The 24,895-nt window shown below is 38.3% G+C and overlaps 1 protein-coding gene across 1 annotated transcript in view; it reads left to right on the top strand.

Annotated features, from left to right (window-relative positions):
• PCDH11X (protocadherin 11 X-linked) overlaps positions 1 to 24,895 on the top strand; it is a gene marked incomplete at both ends in the record, with an annotated part of 453,149 nt that overhangs the window by 300,326 nt on the left and 127,928 nt on the right. The window contains one exon of the mRNA XM_082323174.1: positions 19,075 to 19,273. Within this exon, the coding sequence (XP_082179300.1) occupies positions 19,075 to 19,273 (199 nt within the window). The remainder of the gene's footprint in view (positions 1 to 19,074; positions 19,274 to 24,895) is intronic.

Genomic DNA, 24,895 nt, shown 5'->3' on the forward strand with positions numbered 1-24,895 from the left:
TTTCTGCTTAACTTTGGAGTCTAATGTTTGATGCTGTACTAAGGTAAATTATCCATTTAAGCACTGTCTGAAATGAGTTGTCTTTTGTTCACAATGGTCTGATTTGAGTCATAGTATAGAATAAATAATGAATGCAAAAGAGAGGTTGCAGTTCAGTCACAAATTATTATTTGTGGAATTACTGCTGACCTCTCATTAGCACTCAGAAGTGGCAGACCAGCTCTTGAAGGATTTAGGGGATTGCTTAATGAAGATTCATTTATTAAGATGTATGGCTGGCCAATATACTCGTGATTACATTGATCTCAGGATTGGATCAGAGTGTGAGCAACCTTTGTGTAACTGAGGAATGAAAAGGAGAAGTTAACTACTTTGAGCAACTTTCGTGTCATTATTTTTTTTATTTGTCCACTCTTTGTATTAAGAGGTAGCTCATTCTTTCTTTCAGTCTTCTTTAAAAGCTTTCCTTTCTTCTTTAAAGAAAAGATATTTTGTTATATGATATTTTTAAAAGCAGGATTTTGTATAATAGTGCAGTATGCTATTCCACAATTCAGTATTACATTTTCATTACCTATTGTAAAGCCTACTGTAATTCCATCCACACAGGCGTATATCCTCTGCTCCAAGCTTTGTGGTTTTGACAGACAAATTATATAGGTATGTCAAAAGTATAAACACAGTAGAGAAACAGAATATCTAAAATATATTTTATTCATAGACAATTGTGTCACTAGATGTCACCTAATCAGGGAAGATAAATGTCTCCTTGAACTTAAGCAATCTATAGGTATAAATTAAGGTTGTGTTGTGCCCCACCCCCATTTTTTCTCATTTGTTTTATTACCAAAAATCATCTAACTGGTAAGAGATAAATATGTACACATTGTTTAGGAATGACATATTTTTTCTTTCTGCTACAGTCATTCTTGGTGTGCAGTCACCTTCTTTCACACCCTTTCTCCTCCTGGGAGAGGCAGGGGAATATGATTAGTTTTGAGGAAGCAACTTAAAAATATTTCCAGGTGTAACCCAGGTCTTGTAAACAAAGGGACCTGGGGTGTCCTGACCCACGAGGGGGTTAGCACCCTCCTGATGCACTGCTGGAGCTCCAGCCTTGTGGCTTCGGTTTTATGGTAACACCGATTCTGCATCGTAGCATTTTTATGGTGCGTGGAAGAATCAGTCTTCCTTGCAAAATACCCAAGGGTGAAGGAGCATGCCTGTGTGGCAAATAGTGCTATATATGCTGGATTATAGCCACAATTCCAGCGTTGAAAGATTTTGTGTGATCTGTCTGTAGGGTTTTACTGGGTTTATATATAACTAAAATACTACTGGCAAAGTAGTGACTAAGAGCAGTGGGTCTGTGTGCAGCTGTCAACACCTGGAACCCCGCTTCAGAGGGACGGGCATGAGTGTTGGCCTGAAGAGTAATAAGCTTTGGATTTATTCTGATGGCAGAATAATACTATACAAATGTGGTAATGTGGATGAAATAAATATAGGGAAAGAGTGGCTTTGTTTCTTTTTTTGTTGTTTTTTGTTTGGTTGTTTTTTTTTGTTTTGGTTATTTTTAATCATTTAAATGGAATGATGTAAAGGCAAGGTAAAGTATGCTTTTGAATTTTGGATTTTCCGATTTCTTCTGTTCCTGAGTTTTGCTTCGGTTTCATGCAGAAGCTCAGTATAGTATTGTTGTTCAGCGGCTTTGGACATCTCTTCCTAGGGTTGGAAAAATAGATTTTGCCTGAATGTCCATTCTGGTGAACTTAAATTAAAAAAAACCAACCAACCAACCAAACAAACAAAAAAAAGAAAACAAACAAAAAAAACCACCCCAAAAACCCCACATGTCTAATGCTTTATTTTCATGGATGGGAAAACAGCCATTGATTGTTTTACTCAAGTTTTAAGCTAGCTGGGATAACACAAATCATTACACTTAAAATATAAGTTGCAATAATTGAACCTTCTGCCTTTGGTAGGGATATCTCAGTGGGAACCTTTGTCAGACGTTAACATGCACTGAGGAGACATTGACTGTTTTAACTTTCCATTTCTGAAGTTAATTGTCTGGTCCTCTCTCACCTCTGTAAATCGATCAGGTTTTCAGCTTTTTCTGCAAACATGCACACTTACAGCACTGGTGGAAGGTAAGGCAGCACGTTGTAGAGTCTGTGCTGGATTTCCGAGCTGAAAAACAGGCTCATTAGAGAGAAAAACTACCTTACGCTTTCTTGTCAAGCAACAAGTAGCACAAGTATTTTAGTTGGAGTCTTCTAATTCACTGGCATCCCTTTGTTTGAAGAAAGCCGTAGCAGGGAGGCGAATGCACGTTGTCCTGGCTGGGTGGTGCGGCATTCTGACCGTGGGAGAAGAACAGTCCAGGGGCAATGACCAGCCATCATTAACAGCAGAATTTGACCTTTTTATTTTTATTTTATTATTTTTAATGAGGTGAGCATTTTGCAATTTAAAGCAAACTAACTCGCACAAATGACCTTTCACCTGGTAAAAGATCCTTTTAAAAGAGAAAAAGAAAAATCTATTTGCATGTTTGCATTAAGGTACAAGATCTCTGCCAACTGTGATTGAAAATATGTCTAAAATCAATCTGTTTTTCAATATTTTACAGTCACTGAAACTATCAGAGTACCAAATTAATTAGGTTTTCTCACAGGAATTATCAAGAGTCTCCTCAAAATAGTTTAGAAGTCAAACTACATACAATAATGTAATTATTTTGAATGAACAAAACAGGAAAAATCTGACGGCATGATGCCTTCAGCTGCCTGGAAACTAGCTGGATCCATTCTGGTTCCTGTTTTGGAATTAACCACAATATCACTAAATATTTCCAGAAATTACCCAAGAACAAGCAAATTGTAAACAAATTAAAAAAGATGGAGTTTTTTTTTTTTTTTCTGTTTGCTCTCTTGGGGGGCTTATTTTTGTTTTTTAAAGGCTTTGAAATGGCTGAAGAGCTGGTTAATCCATGTGCCGCTTGTGGCGAGATGAAAAAGAACACGGCGTAAACGAAAAAACGCTGGTGTGAGAGCTAATGCAGTTTTCAAGAGCCTATTGAGTAAATCGTACCCAGCAGCGTGACTCCGCAGCGGCTTCGTTCATGCACTGGGGGGTGAATTAGTTCTTCGCTGCCGTACTCTTATCCGGGAGGCAGCAAGGCCTCTCGGCTGGCCTGTTGCTAAGGGAAGGTGAAGTACAGGGTTTTAGTAGAAGGTTTTCCACAGGTTGGTGTTTAAAATGAAGCAGAATGTTTGGGTACCTATGCAATAATAAGCCTAAACATATAGGTAAGTTTGCTGTTGTTTCAGTGTTGCTACGTTTTAATACTTCAGTTGCTTATTTGAGAGTATTTGCAGCTGGAGCTGTAGCAGTGTGCTTGTAAGAGATGTGAGCTCGGACAAAATCAAACCTTTACAGACGGATGTGTTAGTCTGTGATATAATGCCTTTTGGCTGATTTTGGTTTCAATCGATTTGCCCGTGTTTTTGTTTGATTACCTCTCGGCTGGCATTAGAAATGTGGGCTTTTCTGTTTGATCCCCCATTAGGCTTTTACCTAGATGTCCTATTGATACATGCCACTCACTTCTCCTCTGGCCTCCCGCTGAATGCAGCTCCCTTCCTGACTGCCTTTGGAACCTGACAAATTAAACAAAAAAAATTTGGAGTGGGCCTGAAGCTGAACAGAGCTCTGGTGTTCTGTTTAAGTTTCTAAAATGAGTAACAATAAAACATTTCAGCATTTGTCTCATATGATGAAGCTGCATGAAACTTCTGTGCTGGCATTCCTGAAGAAGCTCTCTAACGCTGCTCTTTAGCAGGGCTTTGGTTAAAGGGAGTCTTTGGGAAAATATTATGGTCATTTTCTGTAGCATGTTATTTCTTCTGATATTTTGATACAAGTTGTGTCAATATTGAATTGCAAGATTGATGCAGGAAAATCGCTGAGTACTTCTCTATTAATGTTTCCTTTGTGAAGGAAAACTTAACATTTTAAATAACGTCCACTTTTCCTTTGAGGATATCTGCTTTGGCCAATGATAGCTTGTTGGGACTTCAAGATTTAGCCCTGTTTTGTCTGTCTTCAAACTGGTCACTATTATCACGTCTTAGATTATGAATCTGGATTTTATTGGGGCTTTTATCATTCCCTTCACCCAACAGTTATTTGGAGGGAGGTAGGGCCGGGGGAGAAGTACTTCAGGCAGCTTTGGATCAAGTCTGCCGTGTGTAGGTAATGCATCTGTCGGGGGTATGGTGGTACTGCCTTGAAGCATTTTAAACGTCTGAGCAGTTTGTAAGATTGACTTAAATGCTAAAAGGAACACCCATGCTTCTAATCTAAATTCTGCATTATATTGCAGAGCTGGTAAGTTGTCGGACGTGACAGATTTCAGGCTCTGTGCTCAGAGCTCCTCCCAAAGCTCAGACTATTCTCGTGGAATGAGTGGCAAACGCTGGCAGGAGCACTGCTGTCAATGCAACTTCAGAACAAGACAAAGACATATTTAAAAGTGATAGCAGATAATTGTAATGACTCAATCTTAAGCCTCATGAACTTGTAGAGCTTTTAAGCAGGAGCTTTGCTTGTCAAGGCAGTCCTTTCTTAGCCATGGGTTTCTCAGCTCTAATTTGAAAGTTTCCGTTAATGAACTGGTCTGTTACTCACAGATGGGATCTCTGGCAGAAGGCATCTTCTGCAGTCACCAGTTTTTCAGTCTTGTTAGAGCAGGTAAGATCACTATTGTTCTCTCACTTGCTCACAGAGGTTTAGTGTTAGACGATGTTGCTAATGGCATTTTTTAACCCATATGGCTCCATTGAAACAGACTGCATTAGCACTCACTTCAGTGAATACCTGCTAGTATTGGCCAAGCTAGTCAGAAAACAGTTTTTACTGAGTCACTTTCTTTTGGGTTTGTGGTGTATTGTCTGGCTTTGATACGGTTTTGAGTGATGCTGTATGTGCTTGTATTCATGTGCATTATGCTTGTAAAATCCACATGTGTAATTCCCTCTTTCAGGCAGTCTGTGATAGCTTATTGGAACATAAATACCTTTTTTTGGTATACTTTGTGAGAGAAGAGCTTTTTCTCTGGGGAGGCATGCTAGATGGAGAACGTGAAGTGTAATTACAACTTGCCCAACAGTGTCCCTTCTGTCCAGGACTCCTGATCTTGTTTTTGGATTCTGCCATTGACTTAGCTTAACCTTCAATCACGAGAATCGAGAGGGCGTAACCATTTGTGCTTTGCTTTGTTGATTTGTAAACTTTTTAAATAATTGCCTCTTCTATTTTGTTAATCTGAAACTGAATTCATCTTTTTAAAGCCCATTTGAGTAAAGAATGATATATATGTGCAAAGTACTATTACGCTATAGGCTGTTTTTCAAATTTCTAACGTCTATTGTCAGTCTGTGGTGGTTATTGTACATTTGTATTGTAGGAAGAAGGAGATTTACTGAAATGCAAAAGCCATGGGATGCAAAAATGGTTACTGTCTACCTAGCAAGTGTAAGAGTGCATTACTGATAAGGAACTTTGCAGAGTTATGCCGATAGGGCGATGCGCTTGTGGAGTGACAGGCAAATTATTGATTGGAGCTGGAGAGTCATCGTCTTCTAGTTGTTGTTTGTCTTCTCTTTCTTCTGTGAGTCCCTGGGGAGTCAGTTGGGAATTAGACTGTAGTCTGTACCGAGTGGATTTATAGTCTTTAACTGTGGGCAAAAGATGGGGTATATCTTTTGAGGCAGGGATGTAAACAATTACAGAAAGTGAATTTGTTGGCTGGGGTTACAGTGAGCCAGCACAAGGGCATATAATACAAGAGGAAATTCTTTCCTCCCAGCTAGGGAAATGGCTGCCATAGCTGCCTGATCTCTTTCATCCGAGACTCTTGGCATTAGTCATTATTTCTGTTAGGAAATAAATGAACATATTATGGTCGTGAGTCTCAAAGGCAATTCTAGAGATGTAGGTGAAAGGGACAAAGTGTTGCTCTGGATCCCTTTTGTTTTACTGCTCCTGATGGCATTTAGTATCTTTCCACCTTGCTACACGAGCACTGACTGAAATCTGCGCTGATTTTGATTGTGTTCATTTGAGATGTGACAGTACATTTCTCTAGTAAATATATCCCTGTCTGTGCTTCAGCTACCTACGGCAACACAGCCCAAGTCTTTTGAACTTCTGGGAAGTCAGCTGGTGTGCTTCAGGCTGCAACTTCACTTCTGGTTTCCCAGTAAACTACTTGGAAACCAAAGCAATGCTGCCCACCTTCTTTCAAACAATGAACCTGCCTCACCAGTTTAATATTATTCCAGCTAGTCTCAGACAAGCGTTGGCTTTTCGGAGAGGGGGTAGTGGTTTTTTGTAAGAAATAATTTTTTTGGTTTTAACACGCTAGAATGAGATCAGTCACTTTAGTTTGTGTTCTGCGTAAAGGTCTGAATCCAGTGTTCTGGAAGTGAAGCTTCATCTCCTTGTGGCTTTGATTTCCTCCTTGCAAATACCATATTTATGTGTTTTCTTTGTTATGTATCTCAAAATGTTTAAATGTCTTATACGTTACAGGTAGTATTTCTACTGCTGAATCGACGACAACCAGTTCTGCAGTCATTCCTCCCCTTCCCACCACCCCTCCTGCATTCACCCAGCTTCTGCATAAAGGGATTTTGAAACGGTGTGGGCATTTAGCCCAGTAGCTACAGATACTTTTGATTCCTCAGCACCATATAAAACTGCCAGAAGACCGCAGAATTCAATCCATTAAAGGCAGTTGCAGAAGTTCATGACGTGCCTTGATTTCTGGCTACTAATGAAAATACGTTTCAAAGTCTGTTGAAATGGAAGGTGTTTAACAATAAGCATTTACCTTCCTCTAATTCTTCACCAAGAACCAATACGATTTTAAATAATGTAGGATTCTTTTTAAAATGATGATTAGTCCCTGGTGTAAAGAAGGGTCGTGAAAGTGTTTAATTAGGCAACAACAAAAAGCACGAAATGAGCAAAGCTGATTCTGTAGATACCTGATGATCATACTGAGATATAATTGAAGTAGAGAAGCCTGTTGCTTCTAATAGTTTAAGTGCCTTGCACACCCACTGCATGCACTGAGTACAATAAAATGTTCTATCACACATTCTCTTCATCATACCCAATATATGATCCATACTCCTGCAATAATAGCAGGGATAATTAATTCAGGCTTAAGTATTTAGAAAATTATTAAGTGCTGCAATTACAGGCTTTCCAAATGGCAGTATTTAGAAGCAAGAAGCTATTCTCTACACTCCCCCCCTCCCATATCTGAGTGCACTGAAAAACTTCAATTCAGCAACACAAGGAAAAAGCCCCTGCAGGAGTGCATCTTAATGTAGTATTAATTGGGTAAAGGAAGAACATAGCTCAGGAACACAGAGGGTGCATTTGGAATAGGACAAATAATCTGAAATACAAGTTTGATGAATTCCCTTCGTCTCTGTGCGGTGGTTGCTGCAGCACTTTTGTTTATATTGATTTGAACGGCATGGAAATTTTCTTTCATGTGTCATTTACATTCATTTTACCTCTTGCAATTGCCTCTGCCAGCTTACATGCTTGTTTTCTGGTGAATCTATTAATAAGATTTCCAGTACATCAAAAGAATTCCTTTTGTGCAAAGATAGAATATAGTACGCCTAAGGTGTAGGAGGGCTCCTAGCTTCAATTTTACCTACTAAAAGTTATTAATGAGTTCTGTGAAGTAAAAAAAACATTAAAAGGATAATGCTAATTGCACGCTATAGATTTTCCTCCATCGCTTACTCATTTATTTGGTGACTTGCAGAATAGAATATTTACACCGTAGCTTTCTTCTGATTGCAATATGCCTCTTGAATTGATGAAAATAGGACCAAAGGTCAAATTAATTAAAAACAGTAGGAGAAAGAACATAATTAATGGTCCAAGTTTGTATTTACACGTTTTGCCTGGAAAATCTGTGGAGTGCATTTTGTTTTGTGCAAAGCACAGACGCTGTATGCCAATGAAAATAAAAAACCACTAAGAAATATCTTAAAGAGTAGAATTAAATTGAACTCTTTAGTCAGGAAAATTTATGTATAACGATGGTTTCAGGGTGAGCAACCAGGGCAGTTACCATGGGTATTCGATAGTGTAATTGATAGAGGAATGCAAGTCTATGTGCATGTACGTGTAGCCATGTGTGGAAGATACCCATGCCCGTTGTGTCTCCCTGTTGCTCGCATGCCTTATGCCAGCTCTGCTGACGTTAATGTTATTACCCTTCTACACACACATTTTTCCTGCTGGTTTATTTCAAAGGTCCTCCCTGGTTCTCAGATATCTACAGCGACTTACCTTCTCCTGAGCAGTAAGAATACAGCGGAGACCCAAAGCCTTGCATTTGTTCTTGCGTGACGGCACGTTACAAGGGATTTCTGCACCATTACGCTTTTCTGGATCAACTAGAGCAAGCAGTTGCCTTTCCTGATCATCTGCTTGGTGTCAGAGTTGTGAAAATATTGCAGATTTATAGGTTGCAAGTTCAGTGTGGCTTGTGTGTGGCTTGTGTGGAGAATAATATTTATCTCTGATTTAACTGAGCTGTACATGAAATTTGAATAATCCTGAAGTAAAGATGGTAGCACTATCTTCTGCGTGGCAGGTGAGGACATAGAGGTAGCCACTGAAGTGCTCCGGGAGTTGCAGAAGTGGCATTCACTGTGCCTTTGGCCTTCCCTCCTCAGCCCCTGTTATTCCTCAGCTCTTTGGGGCACTTTTCCTTGGGCATCTTTCCAAAGATGCGGCGGCTCGGACTCAGGATTATGCTATTTGTGAGTATGCAATAATGTTATTTTTGGTTTTATACAGCAAATGGCTGGGACTAAGTTGCTCTTAAGCAAAACATTGGTATGCTCAGTGCTGCTGGCAGAGGTGGTCAGTCCCATGAGGAAGAGCTGGCCTTCGTGGCTCACTGGAAGTGCCCAGTCCTCACTTCTGACTTCTCTACTGTTTCCCCTTGGTGCTTTATATATTTTTGCATTAGTACCTTTCTCTTGACTTCTTGAGTTACTAAGTAACCAACTTCACTCCTGTCTCGGTTTCTCCTTACTGTGCATGGCTTGAGTTCACCCGTTTTCTCACTCACCTCAGTAACTGTTTGTCAGGAAAGCAGCCCAAGGTCACAGGTCTGTGCTTTATAAAGCCAGGTCCCTGGTGACAGACACCTGAACCTTACAAACCTGGACCTTGACTCTCAGCTCCCCTCCACAGCTGCCCTCTCATTGTGATTTCAGAGCACAAATCCCGTGGTTGTAGGTCGTGGCTGGGTTGGAACCGGGGCAGCTGCGGGCGCACGGCCTGCCTGCGGGCAGGTTGCCTGCTCTCGGCGGCACGCAGCAGCTCTCGGCTGGCTTTGAGAGGAGGCGGCTTTCCTCAGGCTTAGATGCAGTCCCTCGATTCCCCTTGCCCAGAACGGCATTATTTCTTTATGCAAACTAATATATGCTGCGTTACTTCAGTAATTTGTATTGTATATTTTGCTCCGTGAAGAAAGATGAGTAAGTAATCTTAATAGTCCTAAAGAATGGCTGCACTGAATATGGAAATAAGCTAGAAAGATTTAAGGAACAAGGGAAGGCTAATGGCTTTATATTTTGCTTTACTGAAATTGTGTGAGTAGTGAATTCTGAAAGATAGTTATATATTCTGATTATCTGAAAGGACAATTGCAGAGGCATCGCTCTGTAGGAGCGAAGGATGGTATCAATGATACAATACAGCGCTTCAATTTGTAAAATTTTTCCCATTTACAAATAGGTGTTTCAGACGTCCATTTAAGAATGCGTTAGTAGCATGTACCTCAACTCACTTTAGTAATTTTGAATATTTCATATATTCCACTGTAAATAACAGCTAAAAACTTATTCATTATCACCCTGATACTATAAGCTGTGAAAATAGTGATGCAGATGGGAGATTTCTCACTTTAATCAAATCAAATGTAATGCTTTTTCTTAAAACAACTTAGAGAGAAAAATGGATATTTCAAATATTTGAAATAAAACCAAAGTCTTGCAACAGTGTTCACTGTGGCATTTATCACCTAGCTTCTTTCCTATTTACAATAACAGAAGATTGAAACAAAGTGTACCAGTCAAAAATTCCTTTATTTCAGTATATGGAATGACTTCACATATTGAGAGTAAAACTTTTATCTGGCAACTGGAAGGGCAGTTTCAGGATATTTATTTTGACCCTGGAAGCTATCTTGGATTCTTCTCAGTGGTACCTCTTCTGGTGAAAGTTTTCTTGATCCAGGGAAGATTGTCCTGGACCACGGGAGTCCACTAAAGAATGTAACGCTGATAAACTTCACCATACTTAAACACTAGATTTTTACTTTGTGCAAAGCAAATACAGCATGAACTGCATCACTGCGTGTAAATTTTGGCCTACAGCTTTATTTTACACAGGCCAGCAGGTTTTCTTTGCATTCTTTTGCCTCTTCCTTAACCATTTCACCTAAAGGTGGACTAATTATAATTGCCATGAGAATGTACGTAAGATAGGTGACCTCAGGTGGCAAATGCTCTGTACCTTTAGAATTAAGAATGGGTAATCTAGGTGGTTAAAGGATATTTGCTAAAGGCCAAATAGATAAGTGTGGCAAGCAAATACTGATACAGAGAGCAGAAAAGAGAGTGCTTTCACTGCACTCTAAGTCTTGAGTTCCCTGAGAGCCCGTTTCGGGTGAAAGGGTAACTTTTGGTCTATACTTTCTCTTCTCCAGAAAGAGCAAGATGCTTTTTTTTTGACAGCAGCATCAAATATATTAGTTTTATCCTTCCATTTTAACTATCATCAGTTCCCATTCTAGCTAATCAAACACTTGATATCAGACATTATAGATTTGCTGCTATAACAAATTAAATGCTGTTGTAACAAAGGTGTGCTGCCATAACAAATGAGATAGTGACATGCCAAAGAGCTGCTTTTTTACTCACTTTAAAAGGCCCTTTTTTTTTTTAAACCATAGCAAAATGAGTTCACATTCGACAGCTACATATGTGAATATCGAACATAAGGTTATTCCGTGTCTGTATTACGCATGAACTGCTTGATAATCTTCCCACGCAAATATCCTATCCATACCTGCAGGAAAAAGTTTTGTGGAGCCAAGATTTTTTTTTTTTATAGGGTGAAATACAACTTCAGTGGTACACAACTACTTGTGCTACAGTGTTTAAGAATACTTCTTAAGCATGTCTTGCTAAAAGTATGTGTCTGTGGTTTTCTTCTGACTTCAGTATACTTTTGACCCAAAGAACCAAAATTAGATCGAAGTCCCTTTTTCTGGGAAACACTAATAAGAATAGCTCCATTTATTGGTCAGAAATGATGAAGGCACATTTTCAAGCCTCTTAAATGAATACTTGTGATGGCTTGTGAAGTTATACGCGTGTGTATTGCTTCAGAAAGATTTGACCTTTAAATGAAAAACTGAATAGAAAAAAATAGCAAATGGAAGTTGAATCAGGTTCTTGAGATCTCTTCCAGGTCTCTCTAGCTCTAATAACCTCACCATGATTGAACATAATGGCTTAGCCTTGACTGCTATGATGCAAAAGTAGGAGCTGGAGGTCAGTGAGTATGGAACAGCATTTATTATTCCATAAATCTATACCTAACTCATGAAGAAAGATGAAATTTATTTCATCTACAACTGGAAAAAAAAAAAACCAAAAAACTGAGCTACAACTGAAATGTATAAATTAACAGAATGAAATTAGAGCTATGTACATATATGAAAGTATAAATTCCACTCTATTTAACTATTAACACAAAGAAAATACAAGGTAAGCGATAGTGTTGCTTTTAGAAGAAATATTCACAACTGTAGTAACACCCAATCAATATTTCTGCTAAAAAAAGATGCATGTTGTTGGACCAGCACTCAGAAGTGATGTCAAATATTACCAAAATGTTTCTGTATTATTGTTTGTGATTATGTTCCTATAACTAAAATGGCTTTGCCTATCAGAAATCAAGCATTCAAGATGATAACATCACAGATGATAACCTGGGAAGTGAAGAACATATTGAAAAAAAAAAAAAAAAAATCAGAGTTGAGACTTTCCTGTTTCTCAGCCTTAGCAACAGCATAGCCACAGTGCAACTTTCATGTGTAATTTTTATTTAATCACATGTCAAATTGAAGACTTACATGAATTAAACTTTAAAAAGCATGCTTTCAGCTATCATTTTGACATCTAGTTAGCATACAATAACTGCCTTTCAAAAGCTAAATAAAATGTTTGACATGCTTTAAATGTTGTTTTCAGTTTTAGTTGCTTTTTTATTTCAGTTCTTTGTTGTTATTTCAAGAAGCTCAGAAAATACAATTTAATTGTTAAATGTTGCTGGGAAATGTCATATGAGATATACTCTTTAGTACAACGAGGATTAGAGTCTGAAAGTAAATACCCATTGAGGTTGTTAATCAGAAATTTGTGAGGTTCTAGGTTTATAACACTTTTGTTCAGCGATGATTTGGCTAATGAGTTTGTTCCATGACCTCTCTGCTGTAAGAAGAAGATGGGAGTATCGGCTTAGCTTCTAGTTACTTCAGTGAAAAATGGCATCAGTGAAAATTTGCTCCTTAAAGTAGGTGGTGTTAAAAAACCTGTTGCTTATCCACATGAAAAAGGGTTTCACAAAATTATTCTTTTGCAATAGCTAATAGCTGAAATATATGACATTTTCGCTTATCAGTTAGGTGCAGTTTTACATGCCTGCAAGAAATGCCTGTAGGGGCATGTAAGTATGATTTTAATAAGGCACCCTGAGTAAGTGCGTGTGGTAGAGTTACACGATAGTCTTGCAAGATTACTTCTCATCACTTGAGCCAACTCCTTGTGTGAGAGAATCCAACTACAAGGTCTGACAATTTTAAGTAACTTCCATTTGAGCAGGTAGAGGGGCCCTGTCTGTTCCGCTGTTTTGCTGTGGAGGTAGTAATTCTTTCATTGAAAAACTACAGATCTGTCTAGGATAATCATCCATATTGAATTTGCATTTGTCTGGGCAGTCAACCAAGCTTTTACTTGCCTTTTTGAAATTAATAGATTATGCTTCCTGCATCTAAATAAATTAATAAAGTGGGAGGAGTTATTTAGGTCAATAATAAGTCAAAGCCTAAAACTATTTACATATCTCGTACTACTGTGGAACAGTTAGATCGTTAATCACAGCGAGGAAAGGTAGAAGTATTTATCAAAGCTTTCTCTTCTTCAGAAGGAAGCCAGATGCTGTATTTAGTAATTAGTGAGGATGTAAGATACCAGTTATTAAATTATATTAAATCAGGAGGACTAGATAAATTTATAAGAAGAATGTCAAAAGGATTATACTGGATTTCTGAAGTTTTAAATATCGGAAAATGTAATGTTTTGCCAATATTTAAAAGGGTAAATATGGTAAACTGGGAAAACAGTAGGTCTGTTTGATTTGACAAACATAGAAAATCAGAAGCTGAAAGGGATGCAATCAATAAAGATAGCACAGTAACTGATACAGCTGAATTTTGTTCAATAAAAAGAAGGGCTTGTTCAACAAGCTTGATCTGTATGAGATGACAATTAAGGCTAGTAGTATTGGCAATAGTTGGAGGCGTTACTTTTTCACGTGAGATGGGCAAAATACTCATTTTAATGTCCACTAAGTTTGGACTGAAGAAATCAGCTGGATATTGTCACTTCGACACACACTACCTTTCCCCTTCCCCCCCCAGTAGACAGGCCCTTCATTTTGCTCTTTTAGAAAAAAACAGTCCCATGCAGGATGACTGCAGATCATATTGAAGAAATCAAAAAAACCGCAACTGCTAAGTCATAGATGGTGATTACAGTAGTGATTGGTTATTAGTGAAGTATTTCTAGTTGTGTGTAATAATGGTGACCAAGAGTGTTCAGCATCTTTATAGATGCTCCAAAAGAAAACACAGATCATTGCTTGTAAAAATTTAGAAGTTATTCTAATTTGAGGGAAAAATTATAATGAACTATATTATGTATTTTGTCCATTACAAAGGAATCAAGATAACGTAGTAAGATCTTAGATGTGATGATCTGAGCTGCAATAAGTGTGTGAAATACGGACTTATAAAACAATTGATAGAAACTCTTTGGGCCATAATAGCTATACTACTAAGTTTAGGGAAAGAAAAAATAAAAATACCAGCTTTTCTTTCTTGAGTTTCAACTCAAAGACATGTTTCCCATTGGGTGTGTGGTTGGATCCTTTTAAGCTGTTTATTTTCGTGTTATTCTGAGAATTTTACATTGGTAGTAGCTGGGTCCTGTGTGTCTCTATCAAAGCGAACGGAACAATAGATTGTAGTTTAGGAACAAAAGGTGACAGTTGAGTATAAAAAGATTTGAGCTGGAAATTATAGTTTGATTAGGGATTTTCTTTAACAACTGAGAAGTGGTACTGGTCATAACTGAAGATAGTTGTTGTCTGGGTATTTAAGGCATGCATTTCATACCTTCCTAGCATTTGAAAGACACAAGCACCTGAGAAATTCATATTAGTAGCAAAACAAGAGTTTAAAGTTAAAAAGTATTTTTGGCTACTTCTTTATTCACTAGCTGCTAATAGTGGAGAAAAACCTTGAAATAGTCCTATTCTTTTACTTTCATGCTGTCTTACGGCATCTCCTAAATAAGGTCTGTTTTAAATCAGAATTATCATCTAAATAATATAATTAATTCAACATAAATTAAACAGTAATATTTTTTCTTTATGATATCCTTTTAAAAGGATATTAATTTGCTTCAATGAATGAAGATAATAAGGTTAATAGTTTAATGTTCCTCAGTTGATATCTGCTGCTTTTTCTATTACCTTTTTTCAGTTTTTGATTATAAATTGGCTAACCCCTGGTGTATAATTCCAGAAATCATCCCTTCAACGTATCCAAAGCTATTTACTTAGACTCATCTTTTATTATTCCCACTGCCACAGTCTAATTATTGTAGTGAAAGATTGAACACAGAATAGTTTGGGGCTTTGATCAGTCTTCGTATAAATTTCAATAATGAGAGTAAAAGGTTTGCAGTTTTCCGAGATAATTTGATCCCTCCAGACACACGCTGCTATTGCAAAGTGCGGTGGTTCTTTGGATGCCGTATGAGACCTTTGACAGAATTTGTGTCTGGGTTCGTGACATCTCTGGAAGCAAAATTCTTTTTTCATACCAATAAAGAGTAATTTAATATTGTTAAATATGTCAGAGAAACTATATACTATGTACATTTTTCCTTCAATTTTAGCTTTATTTTCCCCTATCAGTCTAATTGTCTCTATTACAAGTTCCTACATCAGCGTTTTCAGAATCCACTAAGAATACATAATGGGTTTGCTTGCATTTCTCTCTTTTTGAAAAAATATACTAACTGCCAGTCAAATAAATAAAACAAACCATAATCCTTGTTATTCTATTACTATCAGTGCTAACTCTCTTTGGAGATAAATAGAAAAGCAGCTGGAGTCTGAGGATATTTTGTAATCTTACAAATTGAAATTTAAATGCCTCAAGGAGGAAATTTCCAAAATAATTGTGACAGAAGATAAGTCCCAGCTTTTGGCAAAATTTTATTAGAATTACTTGTTCCAGATCATTGTCTGATGCCTGCGTGAATTAAGAAAATGGCAGCACTGCCATGTAGAGAAATAGCTGGGGTTTTTTTATCTTGATAAATTCTTCTGAAAGTGCTCTGTCATCAGCGTTATCAGGCGTGGCATACTCAGGGACACTATCAAATTAAAAATCACGAGCCTTTAGCTGTTGCCACTTTATTTTAAATTGTGTGGGTTTTGTCTTTCCTACTAATAGCATCTCAATTTATCTAACTAAATATTTAAATTTTTTTACTGAACGGGAGGGTTAGATAGATTTTTAATTTTGTTTGGGGTATGGCTTTTGTTTTTTCTCACTAGGCTAGGCAGTTAAAAAAAGACTTGATGACTTTCTGGTCTCCTTTACTGTCATCTGCTAAAAAACTTTTGCTGTATTTTGACCACAAACCATGAACAGAAATATTCATTTGTTTAAACTTGATGAATGCCAGTTGCACATAATAGTAACCATTGCATTCCCAGCCACTTGCAAAAGCTAATACTGGCGTCTAACACTAAAACTTGGGCTAATAAGGTTTTAAGAATACTTTATTCTTAAGATCCATGGGTAGCTTGGAGATGAGGAGATACAACATAACAAGAGTACCAAACAGCACGTGCGCAACATGACACAGCACGAGGGCAATGTAAAGCTCACAAAATACAAATAGTTTTTACAAGCAGTTTATGCAATGAAGGTTGATTTTTCATAGGTACTGTGAGCAGCAGACTCATTAAGACCAAAGCAATAACATATTCCATTTCCACATGCCGTTGCTGTACGACTATGCAAGCTCAGTGCAGTTTTGTATGCAGGGAGTAAATCAGAAACATTGCAGGAATGTTTTCACTGGGTCGACTCCATAAAACTTTCGTTATTCGGTCTTTCAGATAAGAGTCGACTGAGACTGCTGGTGTGAATAGGGCTCTGAGAGGCAAGTGACAGTTAAGAAGTAGAATAGGCTAAGCCATATCAGTGATTTCTGTGGATCCAGCTGGTTTTGGGACTCTGCAGAGATGCCCCATGTATCTCTACCCGTCTGTGGTGGGAAAAGGATCAGAGAGCCGGTGGGAGGAGCAGGACCACTGTCCCGGCCAGCCTTCCAGAGAGCCCTGGGAGCAGCTGCAGACAGCTCACTAGGGAGTTAAATAATAAATAGTGTCTTCTGGTGACACCAAAAATGCATAGGTGGGATTGTGGGGTGTTAGCAGTGAACCTTTCACCATCTGAATTTTTTTCCAGTGGGCTGTGAGGCATCTCCTGCAGTCATAGGAGGGATCTCTTCTCCCCTTGCCATCCTGTGTGATGGGAAGTCATTCTGTGCTCAGGTTTTCAGAGCTCCTTGATCTGGTCTTGGCTTGATCTGTTCCAATTTTTCTTAAATATCTGCCTAATGAGGGAGAATCTAAAAAATGCAAATTTGGTAAACAGGAAAGCAGGACTGGAAGGCAGGGTGTACTTGATAAACAGATGAAATCATCTGGAAAAACAGAATGGCAGGAAGAATGAGTGCAAAGTGCCACGCTTAGGTTCCAGCAATCAATGGCAATAGCCAGAAAGGGGACAACTAGCAAAAGATCATTAGAAAAGGAGCTGGGCATTATGGTGGTTGGCAAGAAAAATGTGTTGCGCTGCCATGAAAAAGGCAAAGCAGTAGTGGAGCCTGCAGGAGATGTGAAATGATCCTTCTGCTCTACTCCACGCTTTAAAGATCTCAGCTGAAGCTGCGTAACGCGTTTTGAGCAGTGCACAGAGAAGCGTGTGTGAGCACGTGTGCGGGGGGAGCCGTAAGAGAGATCAGAAGGCACACGACAGATTGAAATAATAAGGTCTGTTTATTCTGAAGTAGACTAAAGTGCCGAATGCCAGAAAGATGAGTGGGAATAACCAGACCACGATGGATGGGACTGAAGAAGTGATTTATTTTGTTACAAGAAGGAGGCAGGTTAGACATTAGAAGGAAACCTCTCCATTAGCAATATTGAAGCAGTAGAACAGATTTTCTGGGAAAGCCGTGAATTTCTTACTGGTAGCTTTTAAGAAGAGTTTTCACTCACATCTGTCAGGAGTTGCATAGGTAAAGTCGATCTTGCCATTTTCTTGGCTGTACCACACTGTACAGCAGCTGTCTGTGGGCATATGTAATAATGTCACGGTGATAAAAAGAGATTTTGAAAAACAGAGGAACTTAACTTTTTAGCAAGAACTTAATATAACCGGTGGTGTTCAACACCATCACCTATAGGAACTAAATATCTAGGGACTTCTGGCAACATCTGCTGTACTATAAACAAGGTATATATTTTTTTGCATAATTGCGTCAAACATCTGATCTCCAGCATTACAAATCCCAGCGATTCTGGAACTGGAAAGTTTTGCATTGCTTTTCAAGTGGAATTTTGAGTACCAGCAAGCTAAGAATATTTTAAATTGTTATTTTGGGTTTAGGTTTTTGTTTTGTTTTGTTTTTTGGTTTTGGGGGTTTTTTTGAATCTTCATGTTTCCAAGATACATGGAAATAAGTAGGAGAGCTGCTTATTTCTTTGTTCATATTTTCTTTTAATATTGGGGCAGATTTAAATTTCAGTTATTCAGCTCCTAAATCAGGCACAGTCACTTAGGTAATGAAAACGTTGTCCTATACTTGATGTGTCAGGCGCTTCATTCAGCTGGCCCTTCCTTCAATAGCTGTGCAGGGACGCTTTCCTTCCTCGGCCCCCTGTTTCCCAGCTTCCAGCCTTTTACAGTTAAGATACAGGTCTGTGGTGTAACAGAAGTCCAAGGGGTTGTAATGAAATGCCTGAACGAGAGTAGTGGAATCTACTTTTAATTCATTAGTTTAATGGATGTGCAAAATCTATTAAAATTGTTTTCAATACATAAGGCTTGTTATTGTTTGTTCTTTCTCTGCCTTAGAAGAATACAGCAAGATTAGAAGTATGTCACATTTTTTTAGGCCCAAAAGAGTGGAACAGCTTTTAATGGGAAAGAAAATGTTTTTTGAAACCTAGAAAACTGAGCAGTGAAATAAACTGAGCCTCAAATAGTGATTGAAATCTCCAAGTCAATATACAAAAGGCATCCAAAGACTTATGAAGTCTGACAGAATCTCTTTAGTTTGAGGTGTCTTTCATTTTGCATCAGGGCTTACATTTTTAAAAAATAGAAGAAAGCAGTGCTGTCAGGTGAAACAGGTTTGAAAGCAGCCTGCCTGTTCATGAAAGCCTGAAATTGTGCACAACTCTAGATAATGCGTCTTCAGCAGATAACTGAAATAATACATTTCCTAAATTGGTTGCATTAAGCAATTACTGATACTGTAGTGGAAACCATATAATTTTCTTCCTTCCTTGTAGCCTCAGCGCCGTGTCACGTTTCACCTACCAGATGGCTCCCAGGAAAGCTGCAGTGACAGTGGGCTCGGAGACCATGAACCCCCGAGCGGTGCTAGCACGTCGCACCCTCTGCCCCTCGGCTTCCCCCAGGAGGAGTACTATGAGCAAGCTTCACCCAACAGCCGGACAGAAGGAGACGGCAACTCAGACCCGGAGTCCAGTAAGTGATGAACTCTGGTCATCTTAGTTGTTAAATCGTTTGAGTGTCGAAAGTGGGCTTCTTTTTCAGGCAATTATTAAAACTGCACGTTGATTCTAATGTGGCCAAAGAAGCCCTATATTTCTGAAAATGACAAGTCTGACCATTGGAAATAAAACACTCTTGAGCTGTAAAGAGTTTATGGATGACCTGGTGTTTTTATAGATCTGCTGTGCTATACGCAGAGGAGCTTTCTGATGAGGTTAACACCGTTGCCCTTACGGTCATAAATACTGCGCTGAGGGAGTTTACGCTTTTTGATGCGTTTCCCTATCCAACAGTACTGCATGTTATAGTTTGTTTTAACAGGAGGAACTTGTGGATGATGAGTAGGTCTGCGAAGACACTGCAGTCTCCAGAAATAAGGGTTTCTTGATTTGTCTTTTGAGAGCAGCTGTGGTATATAGTAATAATCTCAAAAGAGTCTGTCATCTTACTTCTGCCATTATTACTGGCTTCTTACGATATTGAAAACAGTTAGGCAAAATCCAGGTGAGCTCAGGACCACGCTAGAGCTATGGATACTGGTATTGCCTTCTCTGCCATGATGTGATAGCCAGTTAGAGACTCCACTGTACTTTAGTCAATTGTCAATCGTCCAGGGGCTCTTTATCTGGATTAAATTGAACCGTGCCATTGATAAAGAGACACCTGAATGTGTGTAAGCCTCTAAGGCCTTGTTAGCGGCCTAATAAGTGATTTGAAAATACATCTGCTCTGGGCAAAACTTGGCCCGAAAGGTGTATTTCAGCTGCTTTAGTGTATCATGAAGAATGAATTAGTAAGTCCTATGCACTTGAAGTAGCTCTGTGAGAAGGTAGTTACATCTCTGCACTGGCAAATACAGCATCCAGTAGAGAACATTACCTCCGACTCCAAGCCGGCTCTGACAAATCCAGCCTGGCTCTTGGAATCACGCTGCTTCCTTTGCCTTGTGCTGCCCGAGACTGGAGTCTGAGGGGCTTGTCTGCACGGATGAGGTCCGTTCTCTCTTTTTCTTTTGGTTCATAAACTATTAACTGGGGATCCTCAGTTTCAGACTTTTTAAAATTTGTAAAGTTAGATGGTTCCTGAAATAATGTCAGAATATTATTTTTTCTGAGCTGATAGACAGCTGACAAGAACCATTAGAGACTTGGGATGTTGTGTTGGAAACATTATTCATCGTTTGCCTTTTTTTGTGTTTATGTATTTGAGGCTGTAGTATACCCTTAAGAATATCCTAGGCAGTCAAACTGAATTCGTCACAGAATGAGGCTCTAAAGGGCTACAAATGTGCCCACAAAGAAAGAAAATATCAAGTTCTATATTGTGTTTGCTGCTTTTGCTATGCATACTCATGATCTGAACTTGCTTTCCAGCTCTCTCTTGTTGTTTGTAACTCTGATATTTATGCTTTATTGAAGTGAGCATGATGTACATGAAATCAGTATTTGGGTCCTTTCATGCAGAGAGCATGGGACAGGACCAGGTGTATGAGGAGTTGTTAGAACAGGCACGTGGATCTTGTCTTGCCGTTTACAAAGAGGCTCAGGTTTTGGATTTACCAGTGCTTTTTGAGCCCAGTTTTTGCAATTTCAGAAGAAATACGGATCATGACTCTTCTAGAGTGTTACCCTAAAAGTAATACAGCTTTGACACCTGAATATCCTTGACACATATCACTGTGTGGAGGCTAAGCAAGCATCTGATGTCTTTTCAAGTGTGAAGTTGAAGAAAGTTTAATCACCTGTCTAATTACCTGGCAGTTCAGTTTCAAACTTGAAATTGCAGTTTAATTAGCATTTATGTTATGTGAAGATTTTTTTGCCCTTCTAACTTGCATCTTATCGAAACAGTTCAATTGACACAATATAGCGAGATGCTTACAGTGCGAAAAGCGTAGTTTGCAGTCCTTTTTAGTGTTTTGTGTTTATATTAATGGCAGCATCTAGTGGCAGAAAAAAATGCAGATATAAGTAGATGTCTGTTGTGTGCTCTCATACATCTAAGTAAAAAAGAAGGGGAAGACCCACAGCATATTTTTATTCAGTATACTGCCGCAAAGTGACTTACTGTAAGCAAGAGCAACCAAAATATCTTGTGTGCTGACCTGTGAAAGTGTTCAGCTTGAAGTTCATTTCATTCACTTGTGCATGCATGGCACGCTTAGTCAATAGTGAAATAGTGAAAACTGTTCTGAATTGATAGTTCCCTCTACAAACATGCTGCTAGGTTTTTGATCGTTGTTTTTTTCACCTAATTTGGAGTGGCATGATATATTCAAAGTATTTCTATTCTTGTTTCACGGACCAAAACGTTGTTAGTGTGGTAAGAGAAAGGAATATACGGTCGGATAATCTGAGTAGAATTCATACGACAGTATAAGCATGGCCTTCATTCTGTCTCAAGATCTTTAATATTTGACCTGTCTTAATCTGAAACATTGTCTAAAACATTAAGCCTGATTAATCATCTGATGGTGATTTAGTTCAACTTTGCCTACCAAGGAGACATAGAGTTGGGATGAAACAACTTCAATAACATCTAGAGCCTACTGAGACGTTAAGTGGCTTATGAAAGCTGATGACAGATGCCACATCACACAGGGATATATTCAAAAGTGTTTTCTCCCTCTTGTTTTTCCTGAATACAGTTCTTTGGTTTTATTTGTTCCTCTAATATTGGAAATTATTGTATTTTGGAAACTTTCCACTTATTAGCAATAGCAAAGCATTTATTACAAAACACTGAAAAAGATGAGCATAACTTAAAAGCTGAGAAATATTGGTGAGAGGAAGCCTTACAAATTCACATCCAATACAGGACTGAAACAAGGGGGAAAGAATAACTGTAAGAATATAGTGGTTAGAAAACTATGAGCAATTTATATGTTCACCTTTAAAATTAATTGACTGTACTAATTAAAATTAGAAATAGCCTATTTAAAATGATTTGTCTTCTCTTACTTTAGTTGCCTCCTCAAAAAAGCATAATGTGCAGTGTGGTAGATGCGTCATAAGGAAGAGATGCCAATAAACTGTCACACTAAGTAAACAGTAATATAAAAATGCATGTAGGTTTGTAAAGAACGTTATCCTTAAGTAACAGCACTAATGTATGTGGTATTCGTATATTTTCTGCTCATAAATTGCTCAAACTAATAAGGATGCTCCAATAACTCCCTATGCTAAGGTTGTTAACTGTACCACCTTTTTTTTTTTCCTTCCCCCCCCCCCCCCCCCCCCCCCCGTATTATCTTTAAATACAAAACACACTACAAACATAGATTAAAAAGTAACAAATTCTCTTTGGGTAAACTCCCCTGGCAAACTACCTCTCAATGGTGCCTGCTTAGTGGCTGTAAGCAGTGATGTTGACCTAAGGGGTTCGAAGGTACCTGTTAACCACAGTTATGCTTGGCTATTCAATACATATGTAACATAGTAATGATAAATTTTCATTTTTCACTTGTTTTTATAGCCTTATCAAAACAACCTGGCTGGTTTTTTTCCTCTAGAGAATAAAATTATTTTTCTTACTTTTATTTGGAGAACGTAGAATACGCCCAGTTTAGCTAAGAAATTGGGCAGAGTAAGAGGAATATGATTGCAACTTTGGGGGAAAAAAAAAAAGCCAGAAAACCTGAAAGTAATCTGCAATAAAATAATTGTAATTTTTTTGTGTAAACAAAATGGAGGTATAAACAAAGCTAGTTGAGTATTAAATTAATGTTAAGTTAATGAGGCAAATCACACTGAGATTTCAGGGTTTCGATTAAGAGAAAACTGGTGTCTTAAGGAGAGGGGGTCTCCATAAGGATCTTTAACATGAATTAGTGACTAATAAGCCAAGAAGGTTGTCTTGAAAATCAGAAGGTGTAGAGCTAAGGAAAGGATGGCCAAAAGGCGAGCTGATAGGCGCTGGTCACTTCGAGCTGGTGTTGCCAGAGGTGTCTATGGCTGCTTGTTTGTGTCTCCCCATCGCACCTTCGCTTGTGGCAGCACAAGCATTTGTAGAGCTTGAATTCATCAGGGTTCAACCTGATCTAGGGTGGGGAAAAAGATTTTTAAACAGATCAATTCCCCAGTTGCATTTGTTACATGAGGCACTACTTGTGGTCGGCAAACGAGTGAATGAGTAGCTGGGGCAAAGCTTATGTTGGCTTTAAATGATCATCAGACTTGAAGAGAATTAGTCTTAAGAAGAATTAAGACTATAATCTGTGGTATTTAGCCACATAAGAAGGAGGTTTGCAGCAAGGATGACATCTGTTCATGATTAAAGATAGCATATATTTCTTCCCCAAAATTAAAAGAACACTTTCACCTTGCCTTAATTTTTGATAAGGATGATGTTGATGAGAGCAAAGACAGGCTGATGAAGAATGATGATAATGGAACTAAAAGTCAGAGCAGGTTCAGTGCATTCATGTGGAGGAGAGGCGATAATCTTCCTCCCAGGATATCAAAACTGATAGTGTTTTCCTTAGTTTTCTGTAATTCTAAGAGAGAAGGTGTCAAGAAAAAAAAGTGCTTGGTCAGGCTTCACTACCGGAAAACATTTACAAGAAAGAAACTAGGATATATATAAACATACAACAATAAATAGTACTGTAGGTTTCCCAAGAATAGTACTAGATTAGCTCTATTATCTCACTTCAATGACATGTATTTATAATATTGGGGAATACATGTATAGTTAGTCTACATAGATTTAAGAACTAATAACTATTATTATGACATTAAGGTGGATCATTAGTAATTAAGAAGGAAAAGACACAGATTAATAGGAGAATGGAAAAATCTCCATCATTATCTTCATTAATGAGTTTGGCATTAAAAAGCAGGAACGTGTCAATGAAATACTCTGCTATCTCAAAGCCAAGCATGACTGAAAATGTAGAGGAGGAGGTGTGTATGACACAAGAATTGGATTTTGCCAAGGATTTGGAGTAATAGCAGTGGGATGAAATCTAATAGTTGAGAGTCTTTCTCATAGGAATGGGTGTATGTAACTAGTATATAAATCACCAGCTGAAAATGACAAAAAGAAAAAAACAAATTAGTATTACAAAGATAAACTATAAGTCACCAGTACCTAATACGATTGTGAAAAAATCCTGGGTTAGCCCTAGAACAGGAAAAAAAAAAAAGAAAAGGGGAAAAAAAAACCAAAACAAAACAAAAAAACCAAAACAAACAAAAAAACCCCACAAAAACAAGGCATTGATGATACTACAACGGCACAACGGGAATATTATGAACAGTGTTGGCTTCCCACATTAAAGAAAGGTGAACTCACTTGAGAAACAGGTGTAAAGAAATATTATTAATAACAAGGGAATGGAATGCCTGTATATAGAAAAAGAAATTTATATTGGCTTGTTTAATCTGCAAAGTAAAGGCTGGCTGGGGATTAGGACTGCTCTCAAGTAATAGCAGAGATTGAGGGTAGAGAGATTTTGGTGGCCAAAATGAAGCGCTGGGTTGCTTCACAGGCAGATGAACAGGTGCTGTCTGTAAAGCAGGCGAGGCCTGAAATTTGGGGATTTCAAACAAGAACAGTGAGGAAGTATAGAAGCAGGGAATGAGAATGCTAACT

The sequence above is a fragment of the Platalea leucorodia genome, assembly GCF_965183815.1.
Source record: "Platalea leucorodia genome assembly, chromosome: 10".
Taxonomy (NCBI): domain Eukaryota; kingdom Metazoa; phylum Chordata; class Aves; order Pelecaniformes; family Threskiornithidae; genus Platalea; species Platalea leucorodia.